This window comes from Pseudonaja textilis, chromosome 15, assembly GCF_049901715.1.
Source record: "Pseudonaja textilis isolate UNSWEBS1 chromosome 15, rPseTex1.2, whole genome shotgun sequence".
Lineage (NCBI taxonomy): Eukaryota > Metazoa > Chordata > Lepidosauria > Squamata > Elapidae > Pseudonaja > Pseudonaja textilis.
Window position 1 is genome coordinate 3,631,245 of NC_142004.1, and position 15,174 is coordinate 3,646,418.

A 15,174-nucleotide genomic window follows, 5' to 3' on the forward strand; every position below is an offset into this window, starting at 1 on the left:
ATCTCCTTGAATTTGGCAAATACTTATCTTTTTCCGTTGTGGAAATTCCTTCATTGTAGTTTGTTTTAATTTTTTATTTCACCTCTATCTGCTCATTAAGTTCGGACTGTATTGCTTTCTTTTGAAGACTATTTTTGAATACGTTTTATCCCCAACTGAGAATTATTGAACAGGGGGGCCAAGTCGGAGGCATTAAAGGACATTTATTTACGTTTTGGATTTTGTTAACGTTTGTGTTATGTTCCGGGTTATTACGTTAAGCCTGAAAGCCTTTGGACTGAACATGTTCCTTCTTTTCCTTTCCTTTCAGCAATTTCTTGCTTACTGGCATCTGTCACCCTTGATCTCAGCCAGTACGCTCTGGACATCGTGAAAGGGCTAGCCAGTAAGTGCTTTTCTTCCATTTATGTAAGATTCCCTCTGGTGCATCTACCTTCTTAAACCTCAACCTCTCATTATTGTGGGCTTTGCTGTTGTATTTCAATTCCAATAGGAGAGAACACAGGTAGTCCTTGACTTACAGCCACAGCTGAGCTCCAAATTTCCATTGCTAAACCAGGCTTTGTCCCATCTTACAACCTTTCTTGCCACTGTCGTGAAGCGAATCACTACTATTAAATTAGTAACACTTAATTCGTTCAGCGGCTCTATTCCATTCGGCCTCCTCGTTCTGTTGCCCCTCTTCCCAAAAGGAATCCCTACTACTTTAACGGCTCCCATATTTGATATTTTTTTTTTAGGCCAGTTGAAATCCAACAGTTCTCACCTGATGGACAAGGCCGTAGTTGCGCTAAAGAATTTGGCCCTGCAGTGCAGCGACCCGTCCACTGTGGAGTCCTTCGGGAAGCACCTCTTCGCCATTTTGGGAGGTCAGTAATTCTTTCTTTGGGTGGGGAAGGGCATTGTCAGTCTCCACAAACAAAGAAAGTCCCGTTGTGATTGGTCCAAGCAGATTCCTTTACTGTTCCTCACCTGTAGACAGAATCTTGCCAAACTGAAGCAAACCGCTACCTGAAAGAAGCCTATCCTCTGGGAACTATTAAGGAGGGACTGTCTTTACCCTCTTTCTCATACACAAATTATGTGAATTGAGTTGTTTTCTTACTTCTCTGAAATGTAATCCTCCCTTTTGGAAATCTGGCCCGCTACATTTTCATCACAGTTGCCTCTTTGTTGGTTCCTTTCCTTTCCTTTCTTTTCCTTTTCCTTTTCCTTTTCCTTTCCTTTCCTTTCCTTTCCTTCCTTCCTTTCTCTCTCTCTCTCTCTCTCTCTCTCTTTCTTTCTTTCTTTCTTTCTCTCTTTCTTTCTTTCTCTTCTACCAAGTGAGGCAGAGAGTTGCTTACATCATGGGTGTCCCATCTTGACAACTTTAGGACTTTCAAGGGAAGGGAATTTCCCAGAATTCCCCAGCCAGCCACGTTGTCTGAGGAATTCTGGGAGTTGAAGTCCATAAATCTTAAAAGATGCCAAAGTTGGCTTACACAGTTCTCCTCTTTCTAAATGCTTTCTTGCACTTACCTGTCTTCTCCTAAAATCCCAATGAAGGTCAACAAAACCATTCAGACGAAACCCGTCTTTCTCCATTTCTGAGTGTTTGTAGCCTAGGATCATTTCTTTAAACTCCGGGTTAACCTCACAATTCCATTTTCGACAGGTGCGGAAGGAAAGCTGACGGTGGTGGCTCAAAAAATCAGCGTCCTCTCAGGTAAAGTTCTGGCAAGAGGCGATGGTAGAGAAGGGAACGAACGCGGATGTTGCAAGGGTCACGTTCAATTCATCGGCCCAGTTTTTAGACTTTCAAGAAGAAAGAAAGAAAAAAAAAGGTGCCTTAAGTAATTTCTCCAGCAATTATTCCCCTGGAGAAGGGCGCAAAATTTGGAGATTGGCTCAGGATCCGTTTTGGAATTGAGCATTTGTCATTTGGCGGCCGCAGAGTTGTTGCTGTTGCCGTTTTAATGAAGGGAGGAAAAATTGAGGTGTAGCCTCTGGTTCCTTTTAGGGATTGGTAGTTGCAGCCACCATGCAGTCTCGGGGGCGTCTAATCAAGTTCTCAGTGGAACCATGGTTGAGCTCTTCATCCCCTTCCTTCAGCAGGAAGGTAAGTATATTTTGGCAGTGCTTTCCAAGGCACCCAAAAAGCTATCCTGACTGTGGAATCTCCAGCAAGCCGGGCTTTTACTGGAGTCAAATCTAGTAAGACTCTCCTGTTGTCAGCCCCACCAGGAAATCCACTACGTGGGAAGAAGGCAAAAGCCACTTTTATTTGAGATTAACATAAACTTGTAAATCTGATTGCGTTGTACTTCCTTCTCCTTGTAGTTCAGCTAATTAGGGAGGCTTCTGTCTGGGTTGATTCCAAATGTTATGTGGATGTTTTTGGCTTTAAAAACGCTTTCGCCCTTTGGGAGATTATCTTTCTTGGTCTCTATGGTTGTTGACTCAGCCTTTAAATTGAATCTGGGCTGCTGTACTTACTATTGTTGACCTTCCTTCCTTCCTTCCTTCTTCCCTCCTTCCTTCCCTCCCTTCCTTCCTTCTTCCCTTCCTCCCTCCCTCCTTCCCTCCCTTTCTCCCTCCCTTCCTTCCCTTCCTTCCTTCTTTCCTTTCTCCCTTCCTTTCCTCTCTCTCTCTTCCCTCCCTTTCTCCCTTCCTTCCTTCTTCCCTTTCTCCCTCCCTTCTTCACTTCCTCCCTTCCCTCCCTCCCCTTCCCTTTTTTCTAAAGAGCACTTTCTCTTTCTGCAGTCCACGAAGGCACTCTGGTGCACGCCATTTCCATTCTTGCTCTCTGGTGCAGCCGGTTTGTCACAGAGGTCCCCAGAACACTGGTGGAGTGGTTCAAGAAAGCATTCAGCCTTAAGGCCTGCACTTCTGCTGTCAGGCATGCCTATCTCCAATGTATGCTGGCTTCTTTCAAAGGTAAGAGAGAGAGAGAGAGAGAGAGAGAGAGAGAGAGAGAGAGAGAGAGAATGTGTGTGTGTGTGTGTGTGAGTGTAACATCTTTGGGCAGCCAGGCAGGGTCTTTCTGGAGGCATCTCCTAGTCTGCAGACGGGGAGTGGGACACTGGTCTAAATTGGTCAGCATCAGGAAAGTCATCTTCGTGACATTCTAAAATTCCTCCACTTACGACCACAGACGAGTCCAAAATTTCCGTTGCTAAGCAAGACAGCGGTGAAGTCAGTTTTGACCCATTTTACAATTTTTCTGACCACAGTTGTTAAGTGAATTGCTGCCGTTGTTTAGCTAGTAATGCCGTGGTCAATCTGATAGTCCTCGATTTACGACAGTTGTTAAGGCTTATTTTCTGGCCGGGTCTTATTTTCAGGGAAAACACGATCTCTTGATGAGATCACTTCTTTATTTCTGAACAGGGGAAAACTCAGCAAGCAGAATTTTTTTTCATTATTATTATTATTATTATTATTATTATTATTATTATTATTATTATTATTATTATTTTCCGCTTTGGTAGGCAATGTCCTCTTACAAGGATCAGAGATGCTGCCCTTACTGATCCAGACTGTGGAGAAAGCTGGAACTCAGAGCACCCAGATTCCTCTGGTAACGGAAGGTGTCGCTGCAGCTTTGCTAATCTGTAGACTTTCGGTAGCCGATGTGCAAATAGGTAAGATTCCCCCCTGCAGTGAAAGGTAAATTGCTTTTGGCTGTTTTCTGCCAAGTTCCATTTAATTTAGGCTAATGAATTATTAGGCACGATCCGAAGGACTTAATTGTATAATTGGCCTCAGCCTCTCCCTTCTTCTGTGCCGCATCCTGTAAACTTTGGATATGTATTTTTTACTTTAAAAATTTGTAATACCACCCAACTCACAAAAATGCAATCCCAGCCGGCCATAAAACAAGTCACAATTGTCTGAACAATAACAGAATAATGAAAGAAAGAGAGAGGAAAAAAAGTCACACAGTTGGGGCATAATCTTGTATAACCCCCTTAGGATAAGCTCACCTGGTGTCTGGGTCCCCCATGCAGAATTGTGATACGTAATTCCTCTTTGACATTTTATCTCCCCCCCGTAATTTTGACCTGTTTACTAAAACTTGTTTCTGGCAACCAACGACAGTTAACGCTAACCAGATTCATCGTTCATGGAGGGTTTGAAATCTGTTTCTGGTTAGCCTTGAATTATTTATAAAAATTACAAAGGTGGGATACAGATTAAATAAATACACTGATTTGCTTAGGTTGCCTCACAGAAGGCGTGATAGCCGTTAAGTACAGGGTGAACTATCGGCTCAATTGTAATTTCCATTTTTTAAATCCTGCGCTTCTCAGAAAATAAACTAAACAGCTTCTGGCAGCTTATTTTGGATGAGAAAAAACAGATCTTCACTTCTGAGAAGTTCCTGCAGTCTGCTTCAGAGGAAGGTAAGAAGGAATAGGAATAGTAGTAGAGTAAAGTAGAGTAGGAATAGGAATAGGAGTATAGAGTAGGAATAGGAGTAGGAATAGGGATATTCTCTCAGTGTGCCTATAAACCACATACTGGTAAGTCATAGAGCATAAATCATCAGATACAATAATAAATCATGATACAAACAACATGATAAATCATAAGATACTAAGGGGAACATTGGAAAAATGAGAAAATGAGAAGGAGGTGAAGGATCATAGCAACATTATTTTACAATATCTTTAGGTCTAAGACAGTGCTGAGGGAACTAAGTGTACAGCAGAGTGATGGCACGGGGAGAAAACTATCTTTGTGTCTAGTTGTTTTGGCATGCAGTGCCTTGGAGCAACGAGGGGAGAAATTGAAATAGTTCATGCCCAGGATGTGAAGGGTCTGTAGATATTTTCTCAGCCCTCTTTCCAGCAGAAACAAAACCAGTTTATTACCTGTAATAAATTTCACTTTTACCAACTCTGGAAATTCGGCAAAATGGATTTATTGGCACAACTGACCTGTTAGGGACACCAAAGTCACGATGTATTGCTCTTCCTTGGCTAATTCTTTTCCTTATTAGACAACCAGATATCTGCAAATCCTTGAAAAGAAGGGACGTATCATTACGTACCAACGGTGCCAAATTAGTCTGTAAGGACAGACTAATTTTCAATCCACATTTTAGAGCGATTCTTATAAATTCCAGCCATTCACTTGTGCTGCGTAAAATGTGTATTCTACATCACTGCTTCTTAACCTCGGCAACTTTAGGGTGTGTGGGCTTCAACTCCCAGAATTCCCCAGTCTCGGCCTGGGGGATAGCTTTCAATTTAGGACCAGACACTTAGCAAGCATTCAGAGTTTGGACGGATGCAACTGATCTCCATGTACCGAAGGTCTGTTTTTCCCTCCCTGCAGTGATGTGTACAGTTCTGCAGCTAACCGAACGCCTTCTCTTAGACCATGAATGTCGGCTACCTGGAGCTAAAATCCAGTAAGTGTACCTCAGTCTGTTTTTGTTGCTTATACCTCATACAGGGAACACAGGTTGGATATATCTAAGGGCTGTGGTGGCGCGGTGGTTAGAATGCAGTATTGCAGGCTACTTCTGACTGCCGTCTGCCAGCAGTTCGATCCTCACCGGCTCAAGGTTGACTTCGGAAGGATGAAAGGCTGAGTCGACCCCGTCAGGGTCAAACTCCAGGCTGTGGGCAGAGTCTGTGTGCCATCCTGTGCTTTAACCCCTGAGCCACCAGGGCTCTTCTGTTGCCATCTACTGTCATTCACTTCCTGTTTGCCTCCGTATATGTTGAACTGGCTGTTTTCTCACTTCCAGGCAGTATTACAAAGCCTTGACTGCCGTCCTCCTCAGCCGGTCCTGGAGCGTCCGGAGGCTCGCTCAGCAGACTGTGAGAAAACTCTTATCTTTGCCAAGAGGATTCAAGTTAGCCTGTGGGCTCTTAGAAGAGCTAAAGGCAGTTCTGGTTTCACACAAGGTAAAAATCCCGGACTTCGTAGCTAACTTCAGAGCTGCTTAGTGATGACAAACCTTTTGCGCTCTGCTCGTGTCATTTTTTTTTAACTCGGGACCCGATAGATAGTTTTTTTACGCTGTCGTTCCACTGTATGAAACGCTTTCCAGAATGTTTGGCCTCCAAATTACAATCCATTGCTTCATTGACCACCTTTGTCAGGTGCTTTCCCCTGAGGCCTTGGTTACCGAATCCGGAGAGCTGTCAGAACAGGGCAAAACGTACATCCCTCCGCGTATCCTTCAGGAAGCCCTGTGCGTCATCGCGTGTGGGCCAGGGATGGAAGGAGAGCCGGAAGAGAAAGAAAAACTGGTCTTGGAAATGCTGCTCGTGAGCAGTCATCCTTCTTTGGGTGAGCCAGCGGCAGAGGGGTTGCGAAAGGGGGGCATCGGGTGGGCTTTGGGGACACGCCTGTCACCGGTTTCTCCCTTTTCAGTGGCAGGACAACCAGGCCTTTGGCCTGCCCTCCTCATCAAGATGAAGCTGGACCCTATTGACTTCATCACCAAGCACATGGAGAAAATCTTTGACCGCATCATCATCACCCAGAGCCCAATGAATCAGGTGACTGAATTTGCCCTGTGGGGAATGGGATGTGATGTAATGAGGAAGTGGATCCCCAGGAGGGACGGGGGTGGAGTCCGGAGGAGGAAGAGGCAACTCAGCTCAGATAGCAGGTGTGAAAGAAAGAGAGTGAAGACAGCTCCTTCTTAAGAGTTCCCAGAGTATATTTGTAGATGCAGGGAGTAGCGCCTTCAGCCTGGCACGATTCCGTCTACAGGAGTCAAACAACAAAGAGCTCAGCTTGGAAGAATAATTCCAAATCATTCTTGGCTTGAAACAACGGTCCCAATTCTATGTCCGGAACACGAGGCTGTGTGATGATAGTTGTGGCTTTTCTCCTGTAATTAGTAAACCCAGAACAAACGTCGCAGGGCATCAGTGTTGGACGTTGCAAGTTTTAATTCTTCAGGAGAGGAGACCCAAGACCCAGTGTTCTTCTATCTTTTCCCTCTTGCAGTCTGCTCTGAATGCAGTTGGCTTGCTCTCGGTCCTTTTGCCTGCCAAAGTCCTCCCTCAGCTGATCAGCACCATTTCCGCCTCCCTGGGAAACCCGGCCCTGTGTCTCGTGACCCAAGAAGAATTCGCGATCATGAAGATGCCGGAAGGGGAACTCTACGACAAGTCTATCTTGCACAGGTGAGCAGGAACCTGTGGCAGGTTTATAGGTGGCAGGAAATGGTGGAATCGCCATGGGGTGCGAAAGAAAGAGAGCGAAGACAGCTCCTCCTTAAAGAGTTCCCAGAGTATTATTGTAGATGCAGAGAGTGGAGCCTTCAGTCTGGCAAGATTCTGTCTATAGGAGTGAAATAAGAAAGGAACTCAGCTTGGAAGAAACACTATGCGGCGAAAAGAATTTGAGCTCCTTGCAGGGAAGGAAGCAACAGAGGCCAGACACACACACACACACCCAGTTCCATTTGTCAGAAGCGGTGTAGCGTTTCTTGCCTGGGCAGGGGGTTGGACTAGAAGACCTCCAAGGTCCCTTCCAACTCTGTTATTCTATTTCTATTCGAATTCCCGAATCCTTCACATAGCTCAAGGCTCTCCAAACTTGGGAACCTTAAAGAGTTGTAAATTTCAACACCCCCAAATGCTCCACCAGCCTGGTTTGGTTCTACCTCTGAGTTGGGGTGACGCTAAGGACATTCTAATGCCCTTGGTTGTGTGGTTGATCCACGCACTTGAACGGGCAATAATATCTCCTCTCTTTTCAGTGCCCAGCAGGATAGCCTGAAAAAGGCCAACATGAAGAGGGAGAACAAAGCCTACTCTTTTAAGGAGCAGATCATCGAACTGGAACTCAAGGAGGTATGGATGGAGAGAAAAGTGGCCGTGTGTGTGTGTGTGTGTGTGTGTGTGTGTGTGTGAGAGAGAGAGAGAGAGAGAGAGAGAGAGAGGGATGCTAGTCTAGGATTGATCTGGATTCAAAAACATACGAAGAACAGTTACAGGAATTGGGTATTTCTAGTTTAACGAAAAGAAGGATTAGGGGTGACATGATAGCAGGGTTTTCCAGTATCTCAGGAGCTGCCATAAAGAGGAGGTAGTCAAGCTATTCTCCAAAGCACCTGAAGGCAAGACAAGAAGCAATGGATGGAAACTGATTAAGGAGAGAAGCAACCTAGAATTAAGGAGAAATTTCCTGAGAAGTTAAAACAATGAACCAGTGGAACAACTTGCCTCCAGAAGTTGTGGGTGCCTCCCATCGCTGGAGGTTTTTAAGAAGAGGTTGGACAACCATTTGTCTGAAAGGATATAGGGCTTCCTGTCTGAGCAGGAGGTTGGACTAGACGACCTCCGAGATCCCTGTGAATTCTGTATTCTTGTCAACAAGATCTTTCCCCCCCTCCCCGGTTGGCAAACTCAATGGCCTTCCATTGCAGGAGATCAAGAAGAAGAAAGGAATCAAGGAAGAGATTCAGCTCACCAGTAAACAAAAAGAGATGTTGACTGCCCAGCTGGAGAAGGAATCTCAGATGAGAAAGCAATTGAAAGAGGTAATTCAGAGTCTGTTTTTTGTTTTTAATGGAACACTTAAGGAGTGGGAAAAAGGAGAAGAAAAGGGTAACTGGCAGAAATGCTCCGAGGAGCAATGGCAGCCTTGTTGGATACCTGTGGAGCTTCTCAGTCCTCCAGGTCATAGTTGTCTCAAAGGTGCTTTTTTTCCACCCCCAAAAGGCTTAACTGGACTCTGTGCTGTTGTTCTTCTTTTAGCTGGACACTGAATTGGAATCCACCCTGGGCCTGTTTGACGCTGTTCTGAAGAGGAACCCTCCCAGCCTCTCCCAGTACATCCCTGCCCTTGTCGGCTGCTTCCTCCCTCTGCTCAAATCCCCGCTGGCAGCTCCGAGGATTAAGGCCCCCTTCCTTTCTCTGGTGTCGTGTGTGATGCCCGATCACTTAAAGACCTTGGGTAAGTCTGTGGTTTTTTTTCAAACACGCTGTTCTGCTCAAGGAAGCAAGGCAGCTCAAAACGACCAGAGTTTTATCGCAAGCTAAGGCTTTCCACTGCAGGGGTCCCCCAACCCCCAGCGCTCCGTGGCTCACTACCGGGTCGCGGCCTTTTTGAAACCGGGCCTCCGCTCACCAGCGCCTGCAGCTGCTACTCACGCGCCTTCCCCCTCAAGCTGAAAAGGTTGGGGACCAGGGGTGGGTTTCCCATTTTTTTCCCCTATTGGTTCTGTGAGCAATTCTATGCACACGCTTTGCATGTGCACCCAGGGCTCGAAGAGTGACCTCTGTCAGAATGCTGGTGAGTAAGCTGAGCTGTTTTTTAGTTCAGCGAAGGCGCGGCAATCCTCAAAAACAAGCAAAATACGAGAGTTAACGGCTGGGGGTGGGTGGGTGGCCAGTCAGAGGTAGTATTTTCCGGTTTGCAAACTGGTCAAAAGTTTTGCAACCGGTACGCCAGAACCGGTCTGAACCGGATGAATACCACTTCCGTTGGTAAACCACTGCGTTAGTAGTTCAGATTCCTGTAGAACGGCGACCCGCCACACCTTTGGGCAGCAGGGACCAGTTCCGTGGAGGCGGGTTTTGCCACTGACTGGAGGGGGCATGGTTTTGCGTGCTGCTTGCATCCCGCGGATGGGGCTTCGCTTGTTTGCACAGACTGGTTTCTGGACTGCTCCCAGTCCACAAACCAGGGATTGGGGACTGTTGTGGTTCGCCAGCAGCTGATGCAGACGGCAGCGGAGTCAGAGAGCGAGAAAGAAGGGACCAGTCAGGGATTCTGGAGAGGACGAGGGTCCCTGTGTCCGATTCAGGGATGGGTCTGGGAGTGGAGTTCTGCCTCTGGAGCCTCCAGAGTCTGGGAGTAGTGAGGCAGAGGAACAAGGGGAGCCTGTTCCCAGTGTGCGTGTGCACAGAGCTGCTAGAAGGCGAGAGCAGCTGAGACAAAAGGGGCGACTCGGGAGTAAGGCTAGGAGGTGATTGCCCCTCCCGTAAGGGATAAAAGTCAGTCCTCAATGACGAACCCTTGGCAGGAAGCAAAGCAGTTCAATAGATTCCAAGTCCCTCTTGAAGCTCTGTATATTCTGGTCGTTTTTTTTTCTGGTACTTCGGTTGGTTTCTGTTATAATTAATTTGGATGCTTCTGTTTTGGGCAGCATTCCACAGCACCGACAGGCATGTGCTTATCTTGGGGAACTGTTTTAAGTTTAGTTCTGGCTGTGAATGAAAGCAATTCCCAGCGTTGCATTAAAATAGATTTTGCTTTGTGTTTAATTCCGTCGGACAAAGCGTGGGTCAGCACAAGGACCTCTGGAATAGAAGGCCCCATCCAACTCTGTTTCTCCGCAGTCTGCAAAGGGCGTTCTTTGGCGAGATTCCACCCATGGATCCAACATGTCCTTTCTCTCCCTTCTTTTTGTCTTTCAGGGACCGTTGCGAGTCACGTGACTTTGCGAATGATGAAACCCGAATGCGATTTGGATGAATCCTGGTGCCAGGAAGACTTGCCCACAGCGGTGAACCGAGTGATCGGTTTGCTGCACAAGCACACCGTGCCGATCCGGATAACCAAGGGAGAGGAGGGTGAGGCCTTTGATTACCTTCTCAGCGTGACTGTTCTTGTGCAGGAAGTCCTCAGCTTAACGGTCTTAGCGTCAACTAAAAAGATACACCTTTGGTCTTTTCAGTTGCCAGCAGAAAGGGAGTAGAGAAAAGCGGTGCATTCCTTAAATGCCTCAGATAATCAACTTGGCAGCCCAAAGCTGTTGGCGCACAAGAATATTACTGGAGAGCATGATTGATGACTCTTGGCTATGGATGTGTCCCATTGGAGAATATACATCCAGGGGCTGGGGGGAAGATCAGGGTCAAGGGGGAAATGAATTATGTATTTTAGTGTCGGCTGCACCCAGCTAACGCCAACATGGTCACTCCTAATAAATCATTTTATTTTTTTTTTACTCTGAGAGATGTGGCTAGAGACTTAGGATTTGAATGGGGGTGGATTTGTTGGAGGTTTGATTACTTTCATTCACTTAACAATCGGGGCGAGAAAGGTCGTAATTAACACCGTCTCGCTTAGCCACACAAATTTTAAGCTCCATTGTGGTCATAAGCTGCGGAGTGATGCGGTGGCCTAGAGGTGGAGCTCTCACCTCACAATCCGGAGGCTGTGAGTTCGATCCTAGATAAAAGCTGATATTTCTCTCTCTGGGCACAACGAGGATATTATCTGCTGAAGAAAACTCCATACTGGCAACAGGAAGAGCATCTGGCCAGTAAACACTCATCTCCAATCCGTTGCCCCCGACTCCACCCTGCAAAGGATTACAGAGTCATTAAACGACAAAAAAAATAAGCTGAGGATTCCTTGTAAGTATTTGGGATTGGTCGGCATCCCTCCTTTGTTTTCTCGCCCTTCCGCCTGCCAGGTCCCGCGCCATTATCGGCCCCGGCCTTTTCCTTAGTCTTTCCTCTTCTGAAAATGGTGCTGTTGGAGACCCCCAACGACAGCGAAGAGAAGGAGGAGCTCATGGTGAAGGTTTTGCAGATCATCACCGTCCATGCTCAGCTGCGGTCTTCTACTAACGACGAGAACTGGCTGGTGGACGAGGTGAAACTCCTTCGATTCTTTTCCAAGTGATCGACCGCCAAGAGACGTAAAATTGGGCACAGTCATGTGACTTTCTTAATCACTGTCAACGACTTATGGCTGTAATTCTGGGCTTAGTGATGGTTGTTTATAAGTCGAGGGCTTCCGTTAACCCTGATTTTTATTTCTTTTTCTCCCTCCGTTCTCACATTTTTCTACCTCCTTTCTCCCATTTTCCCCTCTTTTCTCACATTTTTCTTCTTCCTTTCTCACATTTTTCCCTCACAGATTCTCACATTTTTCTTCCTCCTTTCTCACATTTTCCCCTCTTTTCCCACATTTTTCTCTCTCACATTCTCCCTCCTTTCTCACATTTTCCTTCTTCCTTTCTCACATTTTTCCCTCTCACATTCTCACATTTTTCTCCCTCCTTTCTCACATTTTTCTTCCTTGTTTCTCACATTTTCCCTCTCACATTCTCACATTTTTCTCCCTCCTTTCTCACATTTTTCTTCCTTGTTTCTCACATTTTCCCTCTCACATTCTCACATTTTTCTCCCTCCTTTCTCACATTTTTCTTCCTTGTTTCTCACATTTTCCCTCTCACATTCTCACATTTTTCTCCCACCTTTCTCACATTTTTCTTCCTTGTTTCTCACATTTTCCTTCTTCCTTTCGCACATTTTCTCCCCCCTTTCTCACATTTTTCACCCCTTTTCACATTTTTCTCCCTCCTCACATTTTACTTCCTCCTTTCTTATATTTTCTCTCTGTGTTCTCACATTTTTTCCCTCCTCTCTCACATTTTTCTTCCTCCTTTCTCTCCTTTTTCTTCCTTTTTTCTTACATTTTCCTAAAATGTTCTGGAGGATCCCCCCCCCCGCCACTTGAATCAACTTAGCTAAAGGTTTCTATTTAAAAGTCCTCAAACTTGCAACCGTTCATTTAGTGTCCATTCAAAGTTACAATGGAACTGAGGGAAATGTTGGGCTTGATTATGGTCATGAGCCAGAAGACTAGTTATCCTTGCAGTTCCATAGCAACCAAAGTCTTCTCTCTCTTGTTTTGTGCGGCCAACATCCAGAACGGACCTGAGTTACTTCCTCGTACGGACATGCTGCTGCTCCTAACCAAAGTTATTGGGACAGGATCACCCCGTGTACAGGTCAGTCGGGAGCGGGAGATCCAAATCCTCAAGGGAGTCCTACCACCCCCACCCCCACCCGGATGAAAATATAATTAAAAAAAATACTAGAATGCGCAGAGATGGCTAGATTGACATTCAGAATAAAAGGCAAAGAAGAATCAGAATATTTTTTTAAGGTGGGATTTGTTTTACCAGCGGTTAGATAAAAAGAGGTAGAAATTAGAAGATAAAAGATTATTGCTATGTATAAATAAATGATGAAAGACGACTACTACGTACAAGTAAATATTATTATTATTGTCTCTTAAACATGAAACTCAGTTCAATGAATAAGAGACAATAATTTTATTATATAACAATAATTTATTATATAATAATAAAAATATTGTCTCTTTAATTATTAAATTATTACTTTAGTAGTAGTAGTAGTAGTATTACTATTAGTACCGTGTTTTCCCTGAAAGTAAGTCCTAGCTTGATTTAAGCCCAATATAAGCCCTACTCCCCCAAAATAAGACCCTGCCCACTCCAGAGTGGATGGGTAAAAATTAAGCTAGGGTGGTGTTGGAACTGCCCTACTACTTACCTTTGGACAGTTGTAGCCAGGCTTCGCACACCCCAATACCTGCCCTGCCAGCCCATTTATTCTTCAGACAGCAAGGCTGGCGAGGCTTTCCTGGAGGCCTCTGTAGCTGATAACAAAGCTCAGGATCGATCCTGACCTCTATTACCGGCTGCAGAGGCCATCAGGAAAGCCTTGCCAGCTGCCTGAAGGTCTGACAGCGAAAAGAAGGCCAAGGGCGACGCACGCAAGTGAGGTTAGTCAGTGGATGACACCCCCCCTCACCTCCCCGAAAATAAGACCTGGTGCCTTTTGGGTGGCCAAAGAAATATAAGACAGGGTCTTATTTTCGGGGAAACATGGTATTTTGTATAAGCGATCATTCAGCACTTACATATCTTAAAGAAAAAAATGTATAAATAATTTTATTTTTTTTGAAAAAAAGAGAGTCTTGGCTTAATCCATCGGATGCCCTTGGATCGTCCTCGCCTAATTAAAGCTTTATTCTGCGCCAGGTTTTGGGTTCGGTGGCGCTGACGGCCCTGTGCGCCAGTAGCAGCGGTGAAGACGGCTGCGCCTACGCGGAACAAGAAGAGATAAACGTCCTACTTCAGGCTCTGCAGTCGCCCTGCATGAACGTTCGAGATGCAGCTCTCCGGGTCAGTGGGACATTCGGGGGCAGGACCTGAATGTTTGAATGCAAGAACTTTGGTTTCTCAGTTGGCTTTTATCTCTTAAGGGAGGGGCCATTACCTTGCAGCCTTACTCCCGAGTCGCCTATCTTTCGAGCAGCCCTGCGTGCATACACACTGGGCACAGGCTCCTCGGGATCCTCTTCATCACTGCTGCCAGCCTCTACAATCTCCGAAGGCAGCTGTGTTGACCCAGGGTGGGATACAAAACACACACAGTCACAGAAAACAGGTGAAGCGCCTTTTATTCCTTCACTTTGCTTCCAAGCTCCGAATATCTTTGATGGAAGACAAAAACACTCCCACACAAAGCAGTTACACAGCTCCAATTCAGAAGAATTTTGCTCGTAACTGTTTTATTCTTGGCTTCAGGGTTTGATGGAACTCCAGATGGTTTTGCCCACTCCGGACAGCGATGAGAAGAACGGGATGAACCTTTTGCGCCGTCTCTGGGTGGTGAAGTTTGACAGAGAAGAAGAAATCCGCATGTTGGCAGAGAGGTAGGCATGCCAGTACTTCGAAGGAGGAAACTATAACCTCACAATCCTAGACATTCCCCATCTTTCAGACCAAAAATAAGCCCTCCTGAGCTAAAAATCTCTGGAGGACTTTTGTCCATCTCTTCCTCCAACATCATCGTACTGGAAACGAAGACTGGAAACAATCCAGATCCCCCAGCAAGAGAACTGGAATTTTACAGCCTCAAGGTTTTATTCCAATCAGAATAAAGGTGGAAGGGATTTTGGAGGTCTTCTAGTCCAACCCCCTTGCTCAAGCAGGAAAACCTATGCCATTGGGCTGTGCAGTCTCTTCTTAAAACCTCCGGTGTTGGATCACCCACAACTTCTGAAGGCAACTTCTGTTCCACCGGTTAATTGTCCTCCCTGTTGTTAACTGTCCACCCCTGTTGGGATTCCAGGTTGCTTCTCTCCTTGATTATGTTCCATACCTGGTTTCTTGTCCTGCCCTCAGGTGCTTTGGAGAATTAATTTGACCCTCTGTCCCAAAGGTGCTTTTTCAAGAGGCAACTTTCTGGACCAGAAGTCCAGTTGCCTCTTGAAAAAGCATCTTTGCGACCACCATGACCTGGATGACTGAGAATCTCCATAGAAAGTGGGGGCCCTCCTCTTTGTGGTAGCCCCTCAAACACTGGAATTCTGCTATCATGTCCCCCTCCCCGATCCTCCTTTTCTCTAGACTAGCCAACTTCAATTCCTGCAACCATTTTC

General features: G+C 45.9%; 1 protein-coding gene across 1 annotated transcript in view; it reads left to right on the top strand.

Moving 5' to 3' along the window:
- GCN1 (GCN1 activator of EIF2AK4) overlaps positions 1-15,174 on the top strand; it is a 51,753-nt gene that overhangs the window by 9,489 nt on the left and 27,090 nt on the right. Inside the window, exons 10-29 of the mRNA XM_087913213.1 lie at positions 311-385; positions 741-869; positions 1,655-1,705; positions 2,000-2,098; positions 2,743-2,916; positions 3,471-3,623; positions 4,293-4,385; positions 5,323-5,398; positions 5,741-5,900; positions 6,099-6,288; positions 6,373-6,500; positions 6,958-7,136; positions 7,715-7,808; positions 8,384-8,497; positions 8,715-8,913; positions 10,380-10,535; positions 11,384-11,565; positions 12,629-12,709; positions 13,769-13,912; positions 14,318-14,445. Of these exons, the coding sequence (XP_087769339.1) occupies positions 311-385; positions 741-869; positions 1,655-1,705; positions 2,000-2,098; positions 2,743-2,916; positions 3,471-3,623; positions 4,293-4,385; positions 5,323-5,398; positions 5,741-5,900; positions 6,099-6,288; positions 6,373-6,500; positions 6,958-7,136; positions 7,715-7,808; positions 8,384-8,497; positions 8,715-8,913; positions 10,380-10,535; positions 11,384-11,565; positions 12,629-12,709; positions 13,769-13,912; positions 14,318-14,445 (2,605 nt within the window). The remainder of the gene's footprint in view (positions 1-310; positions 386-740; positions 870-1,654; positions 1,706-1,999; positions 2,099-2,742; positions 2,917-3,470; positions 3,624-4,292; positions 4,386-5,322; positions 5,399-5,740; positions 5,901-6,098; positions 6,289-6,372; positions 6,501-6,957; positions 7,137-7,714; positions 7,809-8,383; positions 8,498-8,714; positions 8,914-10,379; positions 10,536-11,383; positions 11,566-12,628; positions 12,710-13,768; positions 13,913-14,317; positions 14,446-15,174) is intronic.